General features: G+C 54.4%; 2 protein-coding genes across 2 annotated transcripts in view; one reads left to right on the forward strand and one right to left on the reverse strand.

Moving 5' to 3' along the window:
• Positions 1-15,918, forward strand: part of TBCD (tubulin folding cofactor D) — a 174,201-nt gene extending 158,283 nt beyond the window's left edge. Inside the window, exons 33-39 of the mRNA XM_082441993.1 lie at positions 555-676; positions 3,121-3,198; positions 6,224-6,313; positions 6,780-6,867; positions 7,912-8,018; positions 10,314-10,398; positions 15,653-15,918. Of these exons, the coding sequence (XP_082298119.1) occupies positions 555-676; positions 3,121-3,198; positions 6,224-6,313; positions 6,780-6,867; positions 7,912-8,018; positions 10,314-10,398; positions 15,653-15,667 (585 nt within the window). The 3' untranslated portion in view covers positions 15,668-15,918. The remainder of the gene's footprint in view (positions 1-554; positions 677-3,120; positions 3,199-6,223; positions 6,314-6,779; positions 6,868-7,911; positions 8,019-10,313; positions 10,399-15,652) is intronic.
• A 153-nt stretch (positions 15,919-16,071) lies between these two features.
• The window catches only part of B3GNTL1 (UDP-GlcNAc:betaGal beta-1,3-N-acetylglucosaminyltransferase like 1), a 111,469-nt gene continuing 108,645 nt past the window's right edge, over positions 16,072-18,895 (reverse strand). The window contains exon 14 of the mRNA XM_082442116.1: positions 16,072-18,847. The gene's annotated coding sequence lies outside the window, so the exon portion shown is untranslated. The remainder of the gene's footprint in view (positions 18,848-18,895) is intronic.

Raw genomic sequence — 18,895 nt, forward strand, 5'->3', positions numbered from 1 at the left:
TGTTTCAGTAATTGTATCTTCATTACCATTCAGTTTGTTCTGAAATCTGTTTCTCGTGCTTTTCCATCGCATGCTTATCTTTGTGACTGCATTTCTCTGTAATAATTAACACACAATATTCTCCTACATTCTGTGTCACGTGATCCAGTGTCTGCTGTCAGAGGGAGGCCTGCATCTGCTTTCTTGCTCTGCAGACTCCTTCGTGAGAACTCACCAGTTGGGTGTTGGTTGTGCGATGGTGTTAGCTGTTGACCTGAGGGGAGGTGCCTTTGCTTTTGCTCCCCAGCAGCGGTGGTCGCCCAGATACCGTGCATCTAAGGGGTCCAAATTTAGCAACAGCATGTGAGGGCTTGGGTTGTGTTGCTGCGTCCAGAGCTGCGTTTCCGATTCGGGTGTCTGCACTGTGGCCGTGCTCACGCCCGGCCCGGACAGGCTCTGAGGGATCCTCACTCTCCGTAGCGGATGTTTTGAGTCTGTCACCGCGGCCATCCCTGGGGCAGGGGGTGCCAGGAGTGGCGTGGTCTTGTCCCTCTTACAAGAATGCCGTATTACAGGTCAGGTACTCAACACAGGGCCTCTTTGAGTACATGAAGGGGATTCAGAACGACCCGCAAGCCCTGGAGGACTTCACTGGGACCCTTTTGCAGGTCTTTGAGGACAGCCTTCTGAACGACAGGTGAGTGGTGGTGCTGTTCGCAGTTGTTTCTCAGATCCCCAGGGTCTCATTTCTCAGCAGGGTTTTGAGGGGAGGTAGGGTGGGCCCAGGTGAGGAACGTGGGCACAGCCAGGCAAGGGCGTGACCAGAGTCACCTCCCGGGCCCCTCGCAGCCTGCACTCTGGGCCGGTTGTATATGTTGGAAGTAAGGTGACAGAGGCTGTGAGCCAGGAGAGTTCGTGTGGCTCTGGCCTGTGGTGCTCCCTGGTCACGCACACCGACATGTCAGTGCCACTGCTCAGACACGTGGTTCACACACAACCACGACCATCGAGAAGATGAGATCTCAGCCTGCCAGGATTGGAACGTGACCTGTTTTCTAAATGTTTTTGCTGTAGCATTTTGTTAACTGCTTTTCCAAGAAGATGGAGTGTAGACCCAAAAGCCCTACCTCAGAATTGGGGATGTTTCCTGCACCTTCTGAGAGGGCTGTTCCTGGACTCCGTTCTCAACTGTCCCGGAGCATCTGGGCCCCCGGTTACCACTGCATGGCTGCAGGTCCCCTCGTGCAGGCCCTTGTCCTGTCCCTGGGATGCACAGATAGCTCTCATCAAACAGGAACTCAGGCCATTGCTCTTTGCTGTTTCCGCAAGCAGCTGTCGGGAGGTGTAGAAGACATCTAACAAAACACACGTAAAGTGTACAGTCTGAGAGGTTTTGACTCATGTCAACAACCATAAAAACAATCAAGACACTGAGCACATCTGTCACCCACAGTTGCCTCCTGCCCCTTCTAACCCCACCTCCCCAGGGTCCCCCAGCCCCAAGGCAACCACTGATCTGCTTTCTGTCACTGTAGCTTAGTTGGCATTTTCTAGAACATTACTTAAGTGGGATCATGCAGTGTGTGCCCTTTTAGTGTCTGGCTTCTCGGATGCAGCATGTTTCTTTTAGAGTCACCCTTTTTAGTGCTGAGTAATGTTCTGTTGTGTGGTTACATCACAATTTGTCTGTTTAGCTGTGGACCGGCACTGGGGTTGTTTCCAGGTTGAGGCAGTTGCAGGTGAAGCTGTGATGAACGTTCACGCACAAGCCTTCATGTGGAGGTGTCTTCCCTTTGCTCTTGGGTGAACGCTAAGGAGCGCACTGGCTGGGGTCACAGGGCGGGGGAATATTCAGAGCTGACAGACCGTTTCCTGCTCCTGCTCATGGCCTCTGAGAGTTCTGGGCGCCCACGTCCTCACCACAGCTGGTGTGCTCGGTCCTTTCCTTTTAGCCGATCCAAGGGGGTGTGGTTTCTCGTCGTGGCTGTAATTCGAGTTTCCCTCCTGACTGAGGGTGCCGGGCATCTTCTCGGGTGCTTGCTGGCTGTCTGCATAGCCTCTTTGGTCAGGTATCTGTTAAGATCTTTTGCTCATTTTTAAACTGGGTGCTTCTTTTTTACCTTGCTGCCGGGTTTTGAGATTTTCTTATACATACTGGACAGGTCCTTTGTGAGACGTGATTTGCAGATGTTTCATCCCAGCCTCTAGCTTGTCTTCCACACTCTTAACAGTCTCTCTGTTAAGAACAAATATTTTACATTTTGATAAACTTGTTTGTGCTCTTGTTGTTCTATGGATTGTGTTTTCTGTGTCATATCTAAGAAATTTCTGCCTAACTCAAGGCTACAAAGACTTTCTCACATTTTCTCCTAGAAGTTTCATAGTTTGAGTGTTCCATTCAGACTTCAGGTCCGTTTGGGGTTGGTTTCTGTGTGATGCAAGCTACAGGTCCAGGTCTGTGTCCTGGTTTTGCCTGTGGACGCCCAGTTGCTCCACGTGTGGGAGAGACTGACCTTCCCGCTGCGTTGCTTTTGCATCATTGTCAGAAATTGTGGATGTGCAGCCCAGTTTGGGACTTTTCTCTTCGTTGATGCTTGTCTTCACACCAGGATCACACGGTTTTGATCACTTGAGCTTTGCCACAATAATTACTATTTTTAAAAAATATTTATTTATTTAGGCTGTGCCGGGTCTTTAGTTGTGGCCCCGTGGGATCTGTGTTGCCGCGTGCGGACTTCTCAGTTGCGGCATGCAAACTCTTAGTTGTGGCATGCATGCGGGATCTAGTTCCCTGACCAGGGACCGAACCCACGTTCCTGTACTGGGAACACGGAATCTTACCCACTGGACCACCAGGGAAGTCCCCCCCACAATTATTTAAATTGAGCAGTGTTGGCCCTCCAGCTTCGTCCTTTCTTCCTGTAGCTGTTTGGGCTCTTCTTCATCCTTTTTGTTTCCATATAAACTTTAGAATTGGCTTGTCATTTTCCGCACACGTCCTGCCAGGATTTTGGTTGGGGTTGAGTTGACGGCCGTCCAGGGAGAGCCCTCATCTCAGCAGCACTGAGTTTCCCCCGTGCCCAGGTCTTCCCTTCTGCTGGGTTCTGGTACCTGGCGTCTCACACATGTCTTCTCTCCCAGGGTGTCTGTGCCGCTGCTAAAGATGCTGGATCAGATGCTAGCCAACGGCTGCTTCGCCATCTTCACCGCCGAGGAGAAGTAAGTGTTCAGAGAACAGCTGGTGAGATCCAGAAATCCGGCTTCTAGGAGATAGCTTCCTAGTACGTTCAGGGTCAGTTTTTATACACCGTGTAAGTGCCACCACGAAGCACTGGCTGCTCCCACATGGGGGTGGGGGCCCCCGCTGCAGCCCTGCTGTCCAGGCAGGAAACAGCAGGTGAGGCGTCCCCTCTGACGGGGGCCTACAGTCAGGGCAGTTACGGACGGCAGACAGGACGGTGAATGGGGATCGCAGAGGGCCATGATGGTCGCGGTGCTGGGATCTGGTCCAGGTGGAGAGCCCACCTCAGACAGGCCGGGTGGGTGTGGGCGCAGGGAGCGGGTCTGAGAGGCCGCTCCCCTCCTCTGCTGTGTTCAGGGCTCCTCAGCTGCCGAGCACAGGTACACTGCAGCCGCTTCATCGGCCTCCCTGTCTGAGGCTCTGGTGCCTTGGGGTTAATTTTCTCCCACTTCTGAGGTCTCTGCTGCTTGATTGGCTGCTTGATCTCAGAGCTTCCTGCTCGGCTGGGGGTGACAGTCGTTGTGTGTCATCTTTCTGGGGGTTCTTCCCCAGTGTGGGGCAGTGTCCTTGCACTGATTAGGGCTTGGGTGAATCCTTGGGGGCCCTCTGCCCTGCACACCGAAAACTCAGGGTGGCACCAGGTTCTGCCCAGGTCCCCTCCATGTCCCCTCCGCAGGCAGGAAGCTGGGCAGTTGCAGGCTCACCTCCTTTGCCTCCCAGGCCTCAGTGGTCACCGTCCTTTGCAGCCTGCTGTCTAGTGAGTTTTGTTCACTTTCAGTTCTTCCAGGTGGGAGTGGATCTGGTCCCTGTTGTTACGTCTTTGCTGAGACGCTCAAATGCTCTTTTAACTGAATAACATCAAAGGGTTTCCCCTTTAATTTGCTGATGGTACATCACAGCATGTTTCTTATACCTACTGTCAGAGCAACTTGTGCATTCACGGGATACGCCCCATGGTTGTGGGATGTGATCCTTTTATACATTGTATGACTGCTTACTAAATATTCTGTTTCAGATCTTAACCTATTTTCCTGGTTTGAAAATTTCAAAATGAAATGGTAGGAGAAAATAGTACCCCAAGTGTCAGGCTCACCTCCCACAGCGGGGGGCCATGGGCACTCCAGCTGCTGCTGCTGGAGGGGAGTCTCGGGGTCCAGGGAAGGGGGTGCTGCCGTGCAGGAGACATGGAAGCCGGGGAGCTGGAGAGAGCAGTGGGCCCCTGTGCGTCTTGCCGAAAACCACCGGTTGCAGATCAGTGTGGGTATGAGGGGACGAGGCAGCCAAGGGTGACTGTGGGCTTCCTGGACTGGCCACTGGAAGGGGACAGTGGTTCTCAGACAGGAAGGCTGGATGGAGTCGGTGTGGACCAGAGAGGCCTGGAGGTCCAGTTGGAAGGCTGTCCTAGCAGGTCAGGCTGCTGTAACAGAAGTACCACAGCCCGGGCAGTTAAACACCAGAAACTCATTCCTCCCGGTGCTGGAGGCTGAATATCTGAGATCAGCAGAGGGACGCAGTCTCGCTGTGTCTTCCCATGGCAGAAAGACCACCTCTTGTGTCTCCTCTTTGCAGGGCACTGATCCCACTGTGGGCTCCGTGTCATGTTCTAATCGCCTCCCAAGGCCCCACCTCCTAACACTCTCATGTTCCAGATTAGAGCGTCAGCGTAGGAATCTCGGGGACACAAACATTCAGCTCATAGCAGAGATGTTTGGTTTAAGATGCTTGTTAGACCTCGTCCAGAGGAGATGGATCTTCCAGGCTGGAACCCAGTGGAATGTCCTCAGAAAATGGGTGGTATGTGGTCCCATGAGGCCACCAGGGGGGCAGGTGTAGACAGGAGGCCAGGGCAGGTGTGTAGACAGAAGCGCCGTGACAGAGCTGTAGGGGTGCCCCACTGTTAGGGAGACGGGGAGCAGAGGGGGAGCAGACCTACCAGGAAGAAGGTGAGGCGGAGGGGCAGTCACAGGGGGCGTCGATGATGTGTGCCGAGTGGTCACGTAGGCTGAGGACAGGAGTGACCGCGGCCCTCGGCGACCTGGTGGTCACTTGGTCCCTGACAGGCATTTCAGCGAGCTGTGGGGAGAAGCCGGATGGATCAGGGAGGGGTGGGGCTGGAGGGCGGGCCGGCCGAGAGGGCAGTGGTGCCACGTGGATGGCAGGTGGCGGGGGTGCCCCTGGGGGGCTGAGGTCTCCTTTAGCCTGCGAAGACGGGAGAGTCTCCCTGGGACCACTTCTGGTCAGGGGAGCTGCTGTCACAGGCTGACCTTGAAGTGGCCACCACGGGCGGCTGCTTGCTGCCTGCCTAGGGCGGGAGGTCTGTTCTGCGCCCTCGCCCGGGAGTCTGGTGACATAAGGCTCTGCCCCCCCAGCCATATCCCAGGTTATCTGGCCAGTGGACGGGAAGAGGGAGTGTGGGGCCACTCAGACCACTGTGCCTCAGCCCTCGTCGTATGGCCAGAATTGGCCTGGGGCTGCGGCTCCGCAGGAGAGGAGCATTCATCTCACGGGGACTCACGCTGGTCGTGGCCACCGTGGCCCCATGTTCTCCTCGGCCAAGCAGAGCCGGGGAGGGTGCCTCCAGTCCCTCCCTGACCCTCCAAGGACCTGGACCTGGAAGTGAGTGAGTGGGGCCTGGTCACGATTCGGTCATCCTGCTTTGATCTTGGGTTGAGCCTGGCGCTGACACGGCACACGTTGGCTGGGCTTGCAGCGGGGCCGAGTTCTGGGTGTTCCTGTTACGTCGAGGCCCCACCAGGGGTCAGCCTGCCCTCCTGTTGAGGGTCTGTGAGGCCGGGGAGGTGCCGCGGGGAAGGTGGTTTGTTGAGTGCACAAGACAGCAGGTGTCTGTCCCCTGCTGCACTTGCAAAGGAGCCAGTTACATGCCCTGGTGTTGACGTGCCCTGGTGCATGTCCCCAGGGACGAGACTTCTCCTCTTTGGGGGTGGCCACCATCATCAGATGTTCCCTGGAAGCCCACCTCTGGATCCTGTGCTTTCCTTCCAGCCACCCCTTCTGTGTGAAGCTGCTCGCGCTTTGTAAGGAAGAGATCAAGAAGTCCAAAGACGTCCAGAAACTGAGGGCCAGCATCGCGGTGTGAGTTCCAAGTAACTCACTGAGGCAGTAAAGGGAGGGGCCGGCCCAGCAGCCGAGAGCGCGGGGTCGGGGGCGTTCTGATGTCAGAGTGAGAGGCAGGCGGGTGGCCCTGGTCACGCCGGCCAGTGTTCCTGGTGGAGCAGGTGGGCCCGGCCACAGCCTGCCCACCCTTGGACCAGCCTCCCAGACAGGTGGGCGTTGGGTCAGGGAGTGTTGTCATAGAAAAAGCCCCGATTCCCCGACACTCTGGAGATCTGGATGCCCCCACCTGCGGGGAGAGAGTGGACGTGAACCCAGGGCTGCCTCCCCAGTGGAACAGCCGAGGCCTGGGGGTCACCACGGGCAGCACCTGGGGGGCCTCCTGTCCCACGCAGACCGGCAGGCCCCCCAGTGAAGTGAAGGCGTGGGGTATCCAGGCAGCAGGCTTGGGCGAGGGTCAGCTCACCAGAGTGTGGGGTCCCTGCAGGTTCTGTGGGCTGGTGCAGTTCCCCGGTGACGTGAGGAGGAAGGTCCTCCTGCAGCTGTTCCTCCTGCTCTGCCATCCTTTCCCCGTGGTGAGTGTCTGCAGCTCCAGGCCCCACTCGGGGCCAGCGTCCCGGCCTGCACACTGGTGCCGGGGTCTGATGCTTCCTGGTGTTGGCGCAAGTGGACCTTGATGGAGGGCGGGCCCTCATCAGGGTGGGTGGGGCATGCTGTGTCTGTGGATGCAGCAGCTGCAGTGTGATGGTTGAGCCTGGCCCCTGGGGGCGAAGGGCCTGGGGCCAGATGTGCCCCTGGAGCCCCAGGGAGTGAGCCCAGGCGCCAGGGAAACACCCGACGCTGGCTGGGACCCCTGCCCCCTGGGATCCTGGCCGCAGGTGCACCCAGGTGCCCTGCCACGGGGTGGGGGGGTGGGGAGTTTCATCCCATCGGGGTCCTGCAGGCTCTGGTTCAGGGGCTCCTGGAAGGCGCCTACCTCACAGCCCCCACCCTGGGGTCAGGTTTCCCAGGAAGTCTCTTCTTTCCCTTTGGCAGAAGAAATGCTCTTCAGATAACTCAAATGTGACACCTTCCTTAACAGCTAAAGTAACTTTAACTCTCATCTAGCACAGCTGTTTTCAAAGTGGGGTCACTGGACGCCCCTTCCCCCATTATCAGAAATGCAGATTCTCAGGCCATGACCTGCCAAACCAGGAGCTCTGGGGGAGGCCTTGGGATTCCGAGAGCACCTGTTCCATTAAATAAGTCCCCCCCAGGGACAGCTAGAAAAGAAAGCAGGTGAGAAGACTTCTCTGATAAGGTGCAGGTTTTTAATGAAGCATTTCAGTAAGAATGATGTTCCTCCTGATAAGGGCCTCTGGGGGACCACAGGGAACGGGGCGGCCCTGGCGGAGCGCGCCTCGTGGTCACTAATCGGCTGTGGCCCCAGTCTCCTGAGCGGCGGTCCAAGGTCATCTATCTCCTCTTAACCGTCTGCCCGGCGAGCCTTTCCTGTTTTACTTGGACTCTGGGCCCCCGGGAGGTGCCTGGGCCCTCGTCCCTGCTTCCGGGCAGGGTCCCGTCAGCTCTGCTCTCTGTCACGGGCCTTCCCTTCCCACCAACTCGCTCTGTCCCTCTAGATCCGGAAGAGCACGGCCAGCCAGGTGTACGAGATGGTGCTGACCTACGATGTGGTGGCCGCGGACGTCCTAGATGAGGTCATGGCTGTGCTCAACGGCACGGCCTGGTGAGCGTGGGCCCTTGCCCTCCCCGAGAGTGTGGCGGGTGCAGCGCCAAAGTGAGCGGGACGCCCAGAGCCTGTTCGTGGTCTCTCCCCAAACCCTCCAGAGCAAAGAGGGAAGACGGGCTCCAGCCCTCCGCCTCAGCTCTGGGTTTACGAGGAGGCAGTGGTGTCTGTAACCGATCTCTCCTCACCCACGTGTCCGCGTTTCTGTAGCACAGGCTCACTCCTTACACCCAAGAGGGGCTGGGCGGCCAGACGAGGGAGGAGGGGGATCTTCCTGGGGTGTTCAGGCTGGAAGATTTTCAAAGTGAAATTATTTTTCCTCAAATACAATTTTTGTAAGTGAAAAGGAAGGTGGGTTGTTCTGAGCACTGATTGGTTAGAGGCTGACTTCCTATTTCTCTGTGGTCACTTTTCTGTTGATCACGTCATGGCTCTGGGTGCCGGTGGGCGCTGGTGCACCTGTTTCTGCAGTTTATTGGGGTTGAAATCACTCGAGAATGGCAGCTCCTGCCCCCTGAACTGTGGCGTCAGAAATGCAGGGGAGTGTGTGGCGTGGCAGGCAGTTTCTCCCTCCTCGGGGACGTGCCACGTGTGTCAGTTGTGGCCCCCAAGGAGCGGAAGGGTGTTGAGTGGCTGCAGCAGGAGCCCCCAGGCCCAGACTCGCCGCAGAGGAGAGCCGTCCACTGGCCTTTGCTCACTCTTGGTGGAAAAGGCCACGTGTGGACACATTCAAAAATCAAACAGACGGAGGGAACCAGGAAGAATAAGTTTTCCTCCCTCCCACCCCAGACACCCACTTCCCTCCCAGACAGCCAGGGTCACCCCTTGTTCCAGGTCGGGTCTCCAGGTTCGTTTTAGGCACAATTTCCTGCCATCTCTGTTGGCTCCTCAACTCTCAGTGAGTTTGGACGGCAGGTTTGAAAGAGGGGTGTTGAATGGGGGTGGAGGGGGCTGATGGGGAAGCAGGGAAAGGGGTAGCCCATGAGCATGGGTCCAGCGGGCAACACCGAATGATGACAAACACGGGAGTGATGCGTGTCCCATTCCAGGCACTGCACGCACGCGCACACACACACACACACACACGTGCATGTGCACATTCAGGCGCTTGCACACGCCCCTACAGGGTGACCACTCTCCTCAGCCCTGTTTTGGACACAGGACCAAAGTTCAGAGGTTATTTAGGCAGCGGCCTGCTCAGGCACCAGTGATGAGGGTCCCCCAGGACTGGGTTCCGTCGCTGGGGTCAGTGCACTCTGCTTACGCGGGAAAGGATGTGCATAACCTACTCACATGCACTACCCTCAAAACAGTGACGTTCCTACAAGGGCTGAGCTCCGCACAGACCTCACATTGATGCAGCTTCCGTTCCTGGCCTGACGGCCCAGCTACCCTGCTCGGATGTGAGCCACTGTGGCCTGAAGGACAGAAAAGGGCCTCTGGTTTTAGGGCTGCGTTAAGGTTTTCTAGGGAGATACTTGGCCTCGAGCAGGAGGGCATTCTGGTGAACATCTTGCGGGTGCCTCGGTGAAAATTCCAGAGCAGAAAACGTGGCCTCAGGAGACGTGGATGCCTCCGCTCTGTGAGCAGCTGGGACGGGACACATTTTTCTGTTACGTTGTCAGCTTTAAAAGCACGGAGGCACGTTCTACATCACACTCAGAACTCTTCAGCTTGAAAAGGACAGTGAAGGGAGCATGACATGAAAGCACCAACACCCAGTGGGTCCCAGAGTTCCCCTGAGTTCCCCACGCCCGCCTTTCTCCTCTCACAGTTCAGGGCGGGGTTAACCTTCCAGAGGATTTAAAGATAGCTCATTTTTTCTTATTATAAAAGAAAAACATGCCCAGTTTTCTTTATGGTATTGCTAAATTTAATTTTTGTTTTTAGTGAAAGTTATAAGTAAACAGCTTTCCAAGTCAAATAAAACTTAAAACCCATGGGCTAAAATCTGTGCCGCTGTCTTAGCACTTCCTGTCGCCGGCCCCTGGGTTGGGCTGTTTGGGGGCCGAGTGCCCCTCACGGGGCTCCCTGTTTGGTGGGGCTCATCCTCTGCAGTTTCCCAAGAAGGGGCTCAGGAGCAAAGCCTTGTGCAGGTGTCCCGCCCGAGCTAGGCTCGCCGGGGTGTAGGTTCTGGAGTGAGGCGTCCTTTTTCTCTGATTCCTACCTAATCTAAGGCGCCTTGGGTTTTCTGCACACCCGACAGGAAGTGTAGTGAGAGCTGAAAGATCTTGGCAGGTTTGGCTGCACGGACTGTTCCTGCGGCTGATGCTGCCCCCCTCTCCTCCTCCCCAGGGATGCAGAGCTCCCGGTCGTGAGAGCCCAGCGGAACCGCCTGTGTGACCTCCTGGGCGTGCCCAGGCCTCAGCTCGTCCCCAAGGTAACCACCTGTCCCCTCAGGCCACATGGGGGACCTGGGGCCCCTTCTTTTTCTTTTTTTTATGATTTAAAATAGACGTCATTTTAAAATATTTTTCTAGCTTTTTCAATATTTATTAATCAATAGAATTTTTACTATAACATCTGAAGTGTTTACTAATCATTATCCAAACAGTAGACCAAACTGAGTATTTAAGTTCTCCCACATCCTAGCTGCTGTAAGTTGTTTTTTTTAATTTTTTTAATTTAATTTTTAAATTGAAGTATAGTTGATTTGCAATGTTGTGCCAATCTCTGCTGTATAGCAGAGTGACTCAATTATACACATACAGACATTCTTTTCATATTCTTTTCCATTATGGTTTATCACAGGATATTGATTATAGTTCCCTGTGCTATACAGTAGGACCTTGTTGTTTATCCATCCTATATATAATAGTTTGCATCTCTAATCCCAACGTCCCAGTCCTTCCCTCTCCCTTCCCACCCCACAACCACAAGACTGTTCTCTATGTCTGTAAGTCTGTTTCTGTTTTGTAGATAGGTTCATTTGTGCCATATTTTAGATTCCACATATAAGTGATATCATATGGTATTTGTTTTCCTCTTTCTTACTTCACTTAGTATGATAATCTCTAGTTGCATCCATGTTGCTGCAGATAGCATTATTTCATTCTTTTTTATGGCTGAGTAGTATTCCATTGTATATACGTACCACATCTTCTTTATCCATTCATGTCACTGGACATTTTGGTTGTTTCCATGACTTGGCTATTGTGAACAGTGCTACTCTGAACATAGGGGTGCATGTATCTTTTTGAATTATAGTTTTGTCTGGGTACATGCCCAGGAGTGGGATTGCTGGATCATACGGTAATTCTGTTTTTAGTTTTCTGAGGGACCTCCACACTGTTTTCTATAGTGGCTGCACCAACTTACATTCCCACCAACAATGTAAAAGGGTTCCCTTTTCTCCACACCCTCTCCAGCATTTGTTATTTGTAGACTTTTTAATAATGGCCATTCTGACTGGTGTGAGGTGGTACCTCATTGTAGGTTTGATTTGCAGTTCTCTAACAATTAGTGATGTTGAGCATTTTTTCATGTGCCTACTGGCCATCTGTATGTCTTCTTTGGAGAAATGTCTGTTAAAGATTTTCTGCCCATTTTTGATTGGGTTGTTTTTTTGTTGTTGAGTTGTATGAGCTGTTTGTATTTTGGAGATTAAGCCCTTGTCTGTTGCATCATTTACAAATATTTTCTCCCATTCCATAGGTTGTCTTTTCAGTTTTTTTTTATGGTTTCCTTTGCTGTCCAAAAGCTTGTAAGTTTGATTAGGTACCATTTGTTTTTTTTTTTTTATAAATTTATTTATTTATTTATTTATTTTTGGCTGTGTTGGGTCTTCGTTTCTGTGCGAGGGCTTTCTCTAGTTGCGGCAAGCGGGGGCCACTCTTCATCGTGGTGTGCGGGCCTCTCACCATCGCGGCCTCTCTCGTTGCGGAGCACAGGCTCCAGATGCGCAGGCTCAGTAGTTGTGGCTCACGGGCCCAGTTGCTCTGTGGCATGTGGGATCTTCCCAGACCAGGGCTCGAACCCGTGCCTCCTGCATTGGCAGGCAGATTCTCAACCACTGTGCCACCAGGGAAGCCCCATTTGTTTATTTTTGTTTTTATTTCTATTGCCTTGGGAGACTGACCTAAGAAAACATTGGTACAATTTATGTCAGAATGTTTTACGTGTCTTCTCTTCTAGCAGTTTTACAGTGTCGTGTCTTATGTTTAAGTCTTTAAACCATTTTGAATTTTTGTGTATGGTGTGAGGGTGTGTTCCAATTTCATTGATTTACCCGGGGCCCCTTCTTTGTGAGGCCTCCAAATGCAGCTCCAACAAGCTCCTTTCCTGAATTCCAGGGTCTAGAACGTTCCAGGCCATGCTGCCTGCCTCGCTTTCCATGTCGCGGTCCCCATAGGGCTTTCAGGACCCCAGGGAGGCGGCCCTGGCAGGCCCGTGGGATGGGAGCAGAGCTGAGGCCCCCACTCTCCTCTCCCACCTGCCCCCAACCTCACCCTGCAAGCCAGAGCCTGTGCCCGTTGCCAGCTCCTCCCCGTGGGCTGAGCCGGGGGCCCCCCAAGCGATGGGGCAGCGTTTCTGCTGCCGCTCCCACTCGCCCCGTCCCCTGCCCCGACCCCGCCAGCACTCTCTCTCCAGCCAGGCACGTCTCACGTGTGTCCTGGGGAGCACGGCACCCAGGACCAGCCCTCTGCCGAGCGCCCTGGCCTCTCTCGCCCTCAGAGCAGCATAGCAGCCTTCCGCCGTGTCAGTTGCCCCTGGGACACCCATCCCACTTGGGACTTTGTCACCTCCAGGGCCTCCCAGGGCCTGCTGGTGTCTGCTGAAGTTGCCATCCTCCACGGCAAGTGTGGTGTGTGCGTTGTAGCTGCGGTTTTCTGAGATCGAGGGCCACAAGCTGTTCTTCCAGGTTGTGTCATTGGGAGACTTGAGACTGTTTTGTGTGTCCTTGGCAGAGAATCAGAATTCGGTTTCTCTTCAGTCTGTGGGTCCTGCAGGAGCGGGAGTGGGTCGCAGCAGCACGGACTGTGGTCCTGGGGAGGGGGCGTGCCCTCCTCCTGTTCCCATCGGCTGTGTCCCTCTGGCCTTGGGTTTGAACCCTGGCTCTGGAGAGGCTGCTCCTGAGCTTCCTGTTGAGGAAGGACGTCCGTGCAGAAGTGCGTGGCGGTTGTAGTGCGTGGTCCCAGGTCTCCACGCACCCGGGTGTCTGCCCTGAACACCCCCCGACGTGAGCCTCAGGCTGCAGGGGTCACCGGTTCCCATTTCCAGTGGACTCACCTGGCCGAGGACTCACGGTGGGAAATGCTGACCAGCAGATTCCAAAGCGACCGGGGCTCCCTGGCAGCATGTGTGCTCAGGGCCACCGTGGCAGCTCCAGGATGTGGGCCCGCTGGTTTCCCTGGTGACGGGAGTGTGACCACCTTTTCTGAGATCTGAGCCATTCGGACATCGTCTTTCATCACGTGTCAGATCTCTCATGTTCTCTCCAGGTTGTCTGTCTTTTTATACTTTGTCTTCAGGGACCTTGTTCTGGACGCACGTCCTGCAAATGTCCCCTCCTCCAGGGATGGCCTTCTTGTCCTTAGACCTAATGTGGTCCTGTTTGGGGTATCTTGATCTCCTCCAGGGTTGACATTCTGTTTTTTTCTAAAAGCTTTACTGTTTTACCTTTTACGTTTGGACTCACGATCTAGCTGACCCAGCTCCCTTCTCGCTACGTCGTGTCGTCAGGCCACACATGTGGCTCTACTCTTGGACTGTCTGTCCTCTGGGTCTCTTTGTCCATCCGTGAGCCAGCGCAGCCTGTCCTACAGATACAGATGTAGGTCTCAGTCCTAGAGATGCAGGGATGGGTTTAGGTCTCACAGTGGGTCACAGTGCCCAGTTGTCTCAATCCTGTGGTCCTTTTTTCTTCCTGATTGTCTTCTCTTCCTGGCTGTTGGGTTCCCACCCCACCTGTAGAATCAACTTGTCAGTTTGTGCTTCAGGAGTTTGGCCAAGGTTGCCTGCAGCCTGAAGGTCGATTTGGTGAGAAGTGACGTCTCTGCTCTGAGTCTTCTGACCATGAACATGGTGTGTCCATGCATGGACCCCCTCAGTGTTTTATGGTTTTTGGAGCAGAGATGTTGCACATCTTTCTGTAATTGTCCCACAGTTCTTCGATATTCTTTTTTTTTTCATTTTTGTTTCTCTTTGCCTTTCATTTTGGGAAGTTTCTGTTGACCTGTCTTCAAGTTCACTGATTGTTTCCTTGGCCACGTCTGGTCTTAGGACAAGCCCGTCGGAGGCATCCGTTTCAGTTACCGTGTTTGTGGTCTCCAGCCCTTCCACCGCTGCTTACATTGTCTGTCCCTGCGTGGTGCCACTTTGTCCACTAGGGTCCTCGGCGTATTAATCACAGCTGTTTCAAATTCCTGGTCTGATAGTTCCAACGTCTCTGCCATTTCTGAGTCTGGTTCTTACATTTGCACTGTCTCTTCAGACTGCTTTTTCTTGCCTTTTGCTGTATTTTGTACTTTTTTGTTGGAGGCCAGCCTTGTTGGGGGAACAGGAGCTAAGTAACCAGAGCACAAGGTGTTTGCTGCAGCAGCAGGTCCAGGGCAGAGTTCCTCCTGGTTCGTGTTCTCGTCCTCAGGGAAACCACAGGAGGGGTTGAAGTCTCCTTTGTCTGGTGTTAATAGAGCCACAGCGGAGTTTTTGATTAGTGTTTATGTAGTTTATCTTTTTTAATTATTTCACTTTCAATTTCTGTGTTCCTACATTTAAATGTGTTTCTTATGAACAGTAGATAGGTCTCATCTCTTTTTAATCCAGTTTAACCGTTTTTGGTAATTGGGAGTGTTTCCACTTACATTTAATGTGTGATTTTGGATTTACTGGGTTAGTTTGCCATCTTTCCATTTTCTATTCAACCCTCTTTCTTTGCTCCTTTCTTGTCTTTGTTTGGATTGGTTAATGACATTTTTACCATTTCACTTCCCCTTCTGCTAACTTCCTGCAGTTTTCCTGCTGTTTGTTAGTGACCGCCCATCAGGACAGCATTCCTTCCCGACGTACAGCAGTCAGGACAGGCGGCACCGGGCGGGGGGCTCTGGCTGGGGCGCCCCTCGCTTCCCAGGGCCCAGGTGGTTGTGGCCTGCCTTCCGTTCAGCTGCCTCTCTCTTCATTGTCCTTCAGTTCTTCACTGGGCTCTTAACTCTGTTCTCCTTGTGGCTAAGTTATTTCTGAGGTGACGTCTTTTTCCCCCTTTCCTCCCCCCGACCGTGCTGTACTAGTGTCCACCTTACCTTGCCTGGCCCTTCTCTGGGGCCCCTACAGGACCCCCTCAGATGCAGGGTGAGGGCAGCTCTGGTCGGCCCCCAGGTGACACTGTGGGTGACGGGGATGGCAGGCTGAGTGTCAACTCTCCCCTCTCCTCGTGTGACGGCCAAACACAACACTGGCTTCCTGAGGAAACGTGCTTTCTGCATTTTTATTAGGAAAATGTCGCACAGGTGGATGAAGCTGGGGGGACAGTATAGTCACCCTCCCCCCCTGCTTGCTGCCCAGAGGCTGTGTTGGCCACGGGGCTCCTGGCACGTTCGGGGAAACGGCACAGATGCAGTTTCCTGCAGGAAGCGCGACCCAGGGAGGGCTGGGGAGACAGCGCTGACCGGCCTGACCCTGTCCTGTGTCCTCCGCAGCCCAGTGTCCGCTGAGGCCGGTCCGGGAAGCTGAGTCCTTGCCTCTGCCTGCCTGGCTGGGAGGAGGAGCCCGGGCATGGTCGGCATGGAGGACCTGGATGGACGGCGGCGGTCTGGCTGGTGCGTGTGAGGGACCCGGAGTTCGTCACCTGGAGGTGGCATTTCCTTCCATGCATCCTGTGCCACAGTGACCTGGGCTGTTGGTGCATTTGTCCTAATCTCTAACCTGTGTCTTTCTTACTTATAAAATCATCACATGCTGAGCAGTTCTGTATCTGCCTGTGCCTGACACTGGTGCCGGTGGGGGAGCTGGAACCAGAGGGGGTTGTAGGCTGTCCCGGCTCCTGCACCGAGACCTGCTGGGAGAGGTGGCCCCAGGGGGGACAGGCCCGGGACAGGCCGGTTGCAGCCTCCCGTGGGCTGTCCTGTCGCCACGTCCACCATGGCCTTGTTGGGCTTGCTCGTAGCCGCTGACAAGCTCTGAGCGACTCACGTTACATGTCAGATGCTGCGGGGGCAGAGAAGGCGCCATGCCTCGGGGTGGGGGTGGGTGCTGTCAAGCACCGCCTCTGGGTCGCTTTTGCAGCGCGGGTGGGGGCCGTCTTCCCTCCTCACCCCATTCTAGTGCCCAGCGTGCGTGGCCGTCACACGCACGTCACCCGCCCTTGTGCAGTTTCATTCAGTCAGAAAGAGCTGACCCGTGTTCTCAGAATCCCACCAGGACCAGTTCCAGCCACACAGGGGACTTGTGACGGCAGCTTAAACCCTCGACGGAAGCAGGGCATGGTCAGTGGCTTCACAGATCTGCCAACATGTGGCCTCCAGGAAGCGGTTTTCTGGTGACGGGAGAAGAACCACATTGTCTGAACCTTTTTTTCATTTGTCCAGAATGGGGTACACACTCACTCAGGGTTTCTGAAGCAAAGACAGGCTGCTTTTGTTCACATGGGCTGGCACTCATGCTGGCCTGTCCAGGGGCCAGTGAGGCCGATGTGTGTGAAGGTCCCCCACTTGAGCACCTGCGTGGCCAGTCTCAGTGCTGAGGGGTCAGGCCGCCTACTGCGGGAGCCTTTGTGTGGCAGGTTCCTGGGCCATCCCCACCCTTCCACCTGCTGCTTCACGGGTTGAGGTCTGGCTGCAGGACAGATGTGGACGGGCGGGTGGAACATCTGAGGTGAAGTCGTCCGGCCATGGGCCCAGGACAGTGCTCCTGCACCTGGGCCACGGGGCAGACTGCCCCTCCTGGGACGCGTGCACCCACGGGTCCACGGCTGGAGGCCATGGTGGGTGGTGGTGTTGGTACAATCCTGAGACGTGTTCTCCTGCTGCCTTTGCCAAGTGAGTTTCTCCTGCTCCAGTTGAGCCACTGGACATGCCAGCATCGCTGACCTTCCCTGAGAGTGGAAGCCCATGTTAGTCTTGCGTGAGGTTTTAACTTTAATTTCATTTAAGCCTTAAAACATGTCTCCTCTTGAAAATAAGTAGAGAGTTTTCCATTTTCAATGGAAGAATAGCCAGAGGCCCCGTAGCTGGTGGACGTTGTCATGTGGTGAGGGGTCCTGGATGGCCGGGCGGCCTCAGGCCACGTGAGGCCACGCTGGTTGAAAGGCTCTCCTGCAGGGCGGCCACAGGAGGCCCCACTTGTATCCTTGCAGCAGACGGGGTCCACAGAGCAAGCAGCACCTAGACCTTGGCTGAGAAAACCAAGCAAGGAGCTTTTGAGAAGGAATAAAATGAACTGTTTTTAGCATAATTTTAAAAACCACCAAGATTCCAGAGACAGGGTCTCTGAGACATGGAGACAGGCCAGTTTACCACGTTGATTGATGATACTGTATCATGAAGCAATTCTTCTTTCATTGCTGGTCTAACTTTGCAACCCGAGGAAAACCAACAAAGCCGGCAGTGTCCAGCCGCCCCTGCGCACCTTCAGCCGTGTCAGATCCTACTGGTCACCACCTGCTCTCATCAGGTGCCTGGTGGCTGGGAACCTCCTCCTTCATTTGGAGCCCACCTGGGTCCAGGTGACGGATTTGTGGGGAGTCCCCCCTCAGGACTGACGACGTGGCCAGAAGCAGACAACAGCAGAGGTGGACATCGTGGAAAGCAGTGGTCTGAAGCAAGTCGGGGTGGGTGGACAGTGCTGGGCTGCCACCTGGTAGAGGGAGTGGTCAGGAGTCCCCCCCGAAAGGGGCAGAGAAGGGCACCTGTGGCCCCAGTGGGAGTGAGGTGGGTGGGTCTGAAGAGCAGCAAGAAGCCTCGTGCCTGGAACAGGATATGTGAGGGGAGCGGTGCGGCCGTGAGCATACGGCCATGTCCCAGACACAGAGTGAACCATCCCAGTGAGCAGGTCCCTGGCGTCCCCAGGATCCATGTCTGCTGAGCCCTGGAGGCTGGTTGGGAAGGGTGGATGTGACAGCGTAAGGCCCAGGGCCAAATCTAGTTGGAAGACCCCACACACAGCTGGGGCCCTAAATAGCTGTACCCTCAGCAGCAAGGAGAGTGAGAAGTAGGTGCCCACAGGAGCACACCTGTCTCGGTCTCTGCCTGGTGCTGGTGGAGGGAAGTGCAATCACACTGGCCCCCGACCAGCGGTGCCGACAGACACTGGGCAGAGGAGGCAAACAAAACCCTCTCTGGAAGGATGCAGGCTGCGCCCCACAGAGAGAAGAACATAAGCTCACATCCCCAAATTGCACAAAATGCACAAAGAAACAAGGCACCATTAGCAAGACCTTAATAAAATCAGACCCCAGAAGACACAAAATATAAAATGAATTCAGTTTTGAAAAGGGTTAGAAATTATCAAGAGGAAATTAGGGGAAAAAAGGCTCAATGGATGAATTAAACAACCACCTAGACATGGCTGAAGAGAGAACTGGGGAACTGGAAGATCTGAAGGAATTTTATCCAGAAAAACAACTGGAAAATATGAAAACAAAGTCAAGAGACACCAGAGAACCTGCCCTGTGTGCACCTGGGGTCTCGGGAGACAGTGCCACATACTTGGTGATAGAAGCAAGATCCCAAACAGGACAAGCTCACGTCTGGACATGTTGCAGCGGAACTGCTGGGAGACTGGGAGCTCCGGGCAGCTGCCCCTCTTGAACGGCAACAGTGGACTTAACACTGGAATGAGATCCTCATCGAGCTGAGAGAAAACAATTCGCCTCGGCTGGACTGAAGCTAGTACAGCTGTCATTCAGGGAAGAACAAAATAGGTCATTACAGATAAAACAAATC

Source organism: Balaenoptera physalus (assembly GCF_965194825.1).
Source record: "Balaenoptera physalus genome assembly, chromosome: 20".
Classification (NCBI taxonomy): Eukaryota; Metazoa; Chordata; class Mammalia; order Artiodactyla; family Balaenopteridae; genus Balaenoptera; species Balaenoptera physalus.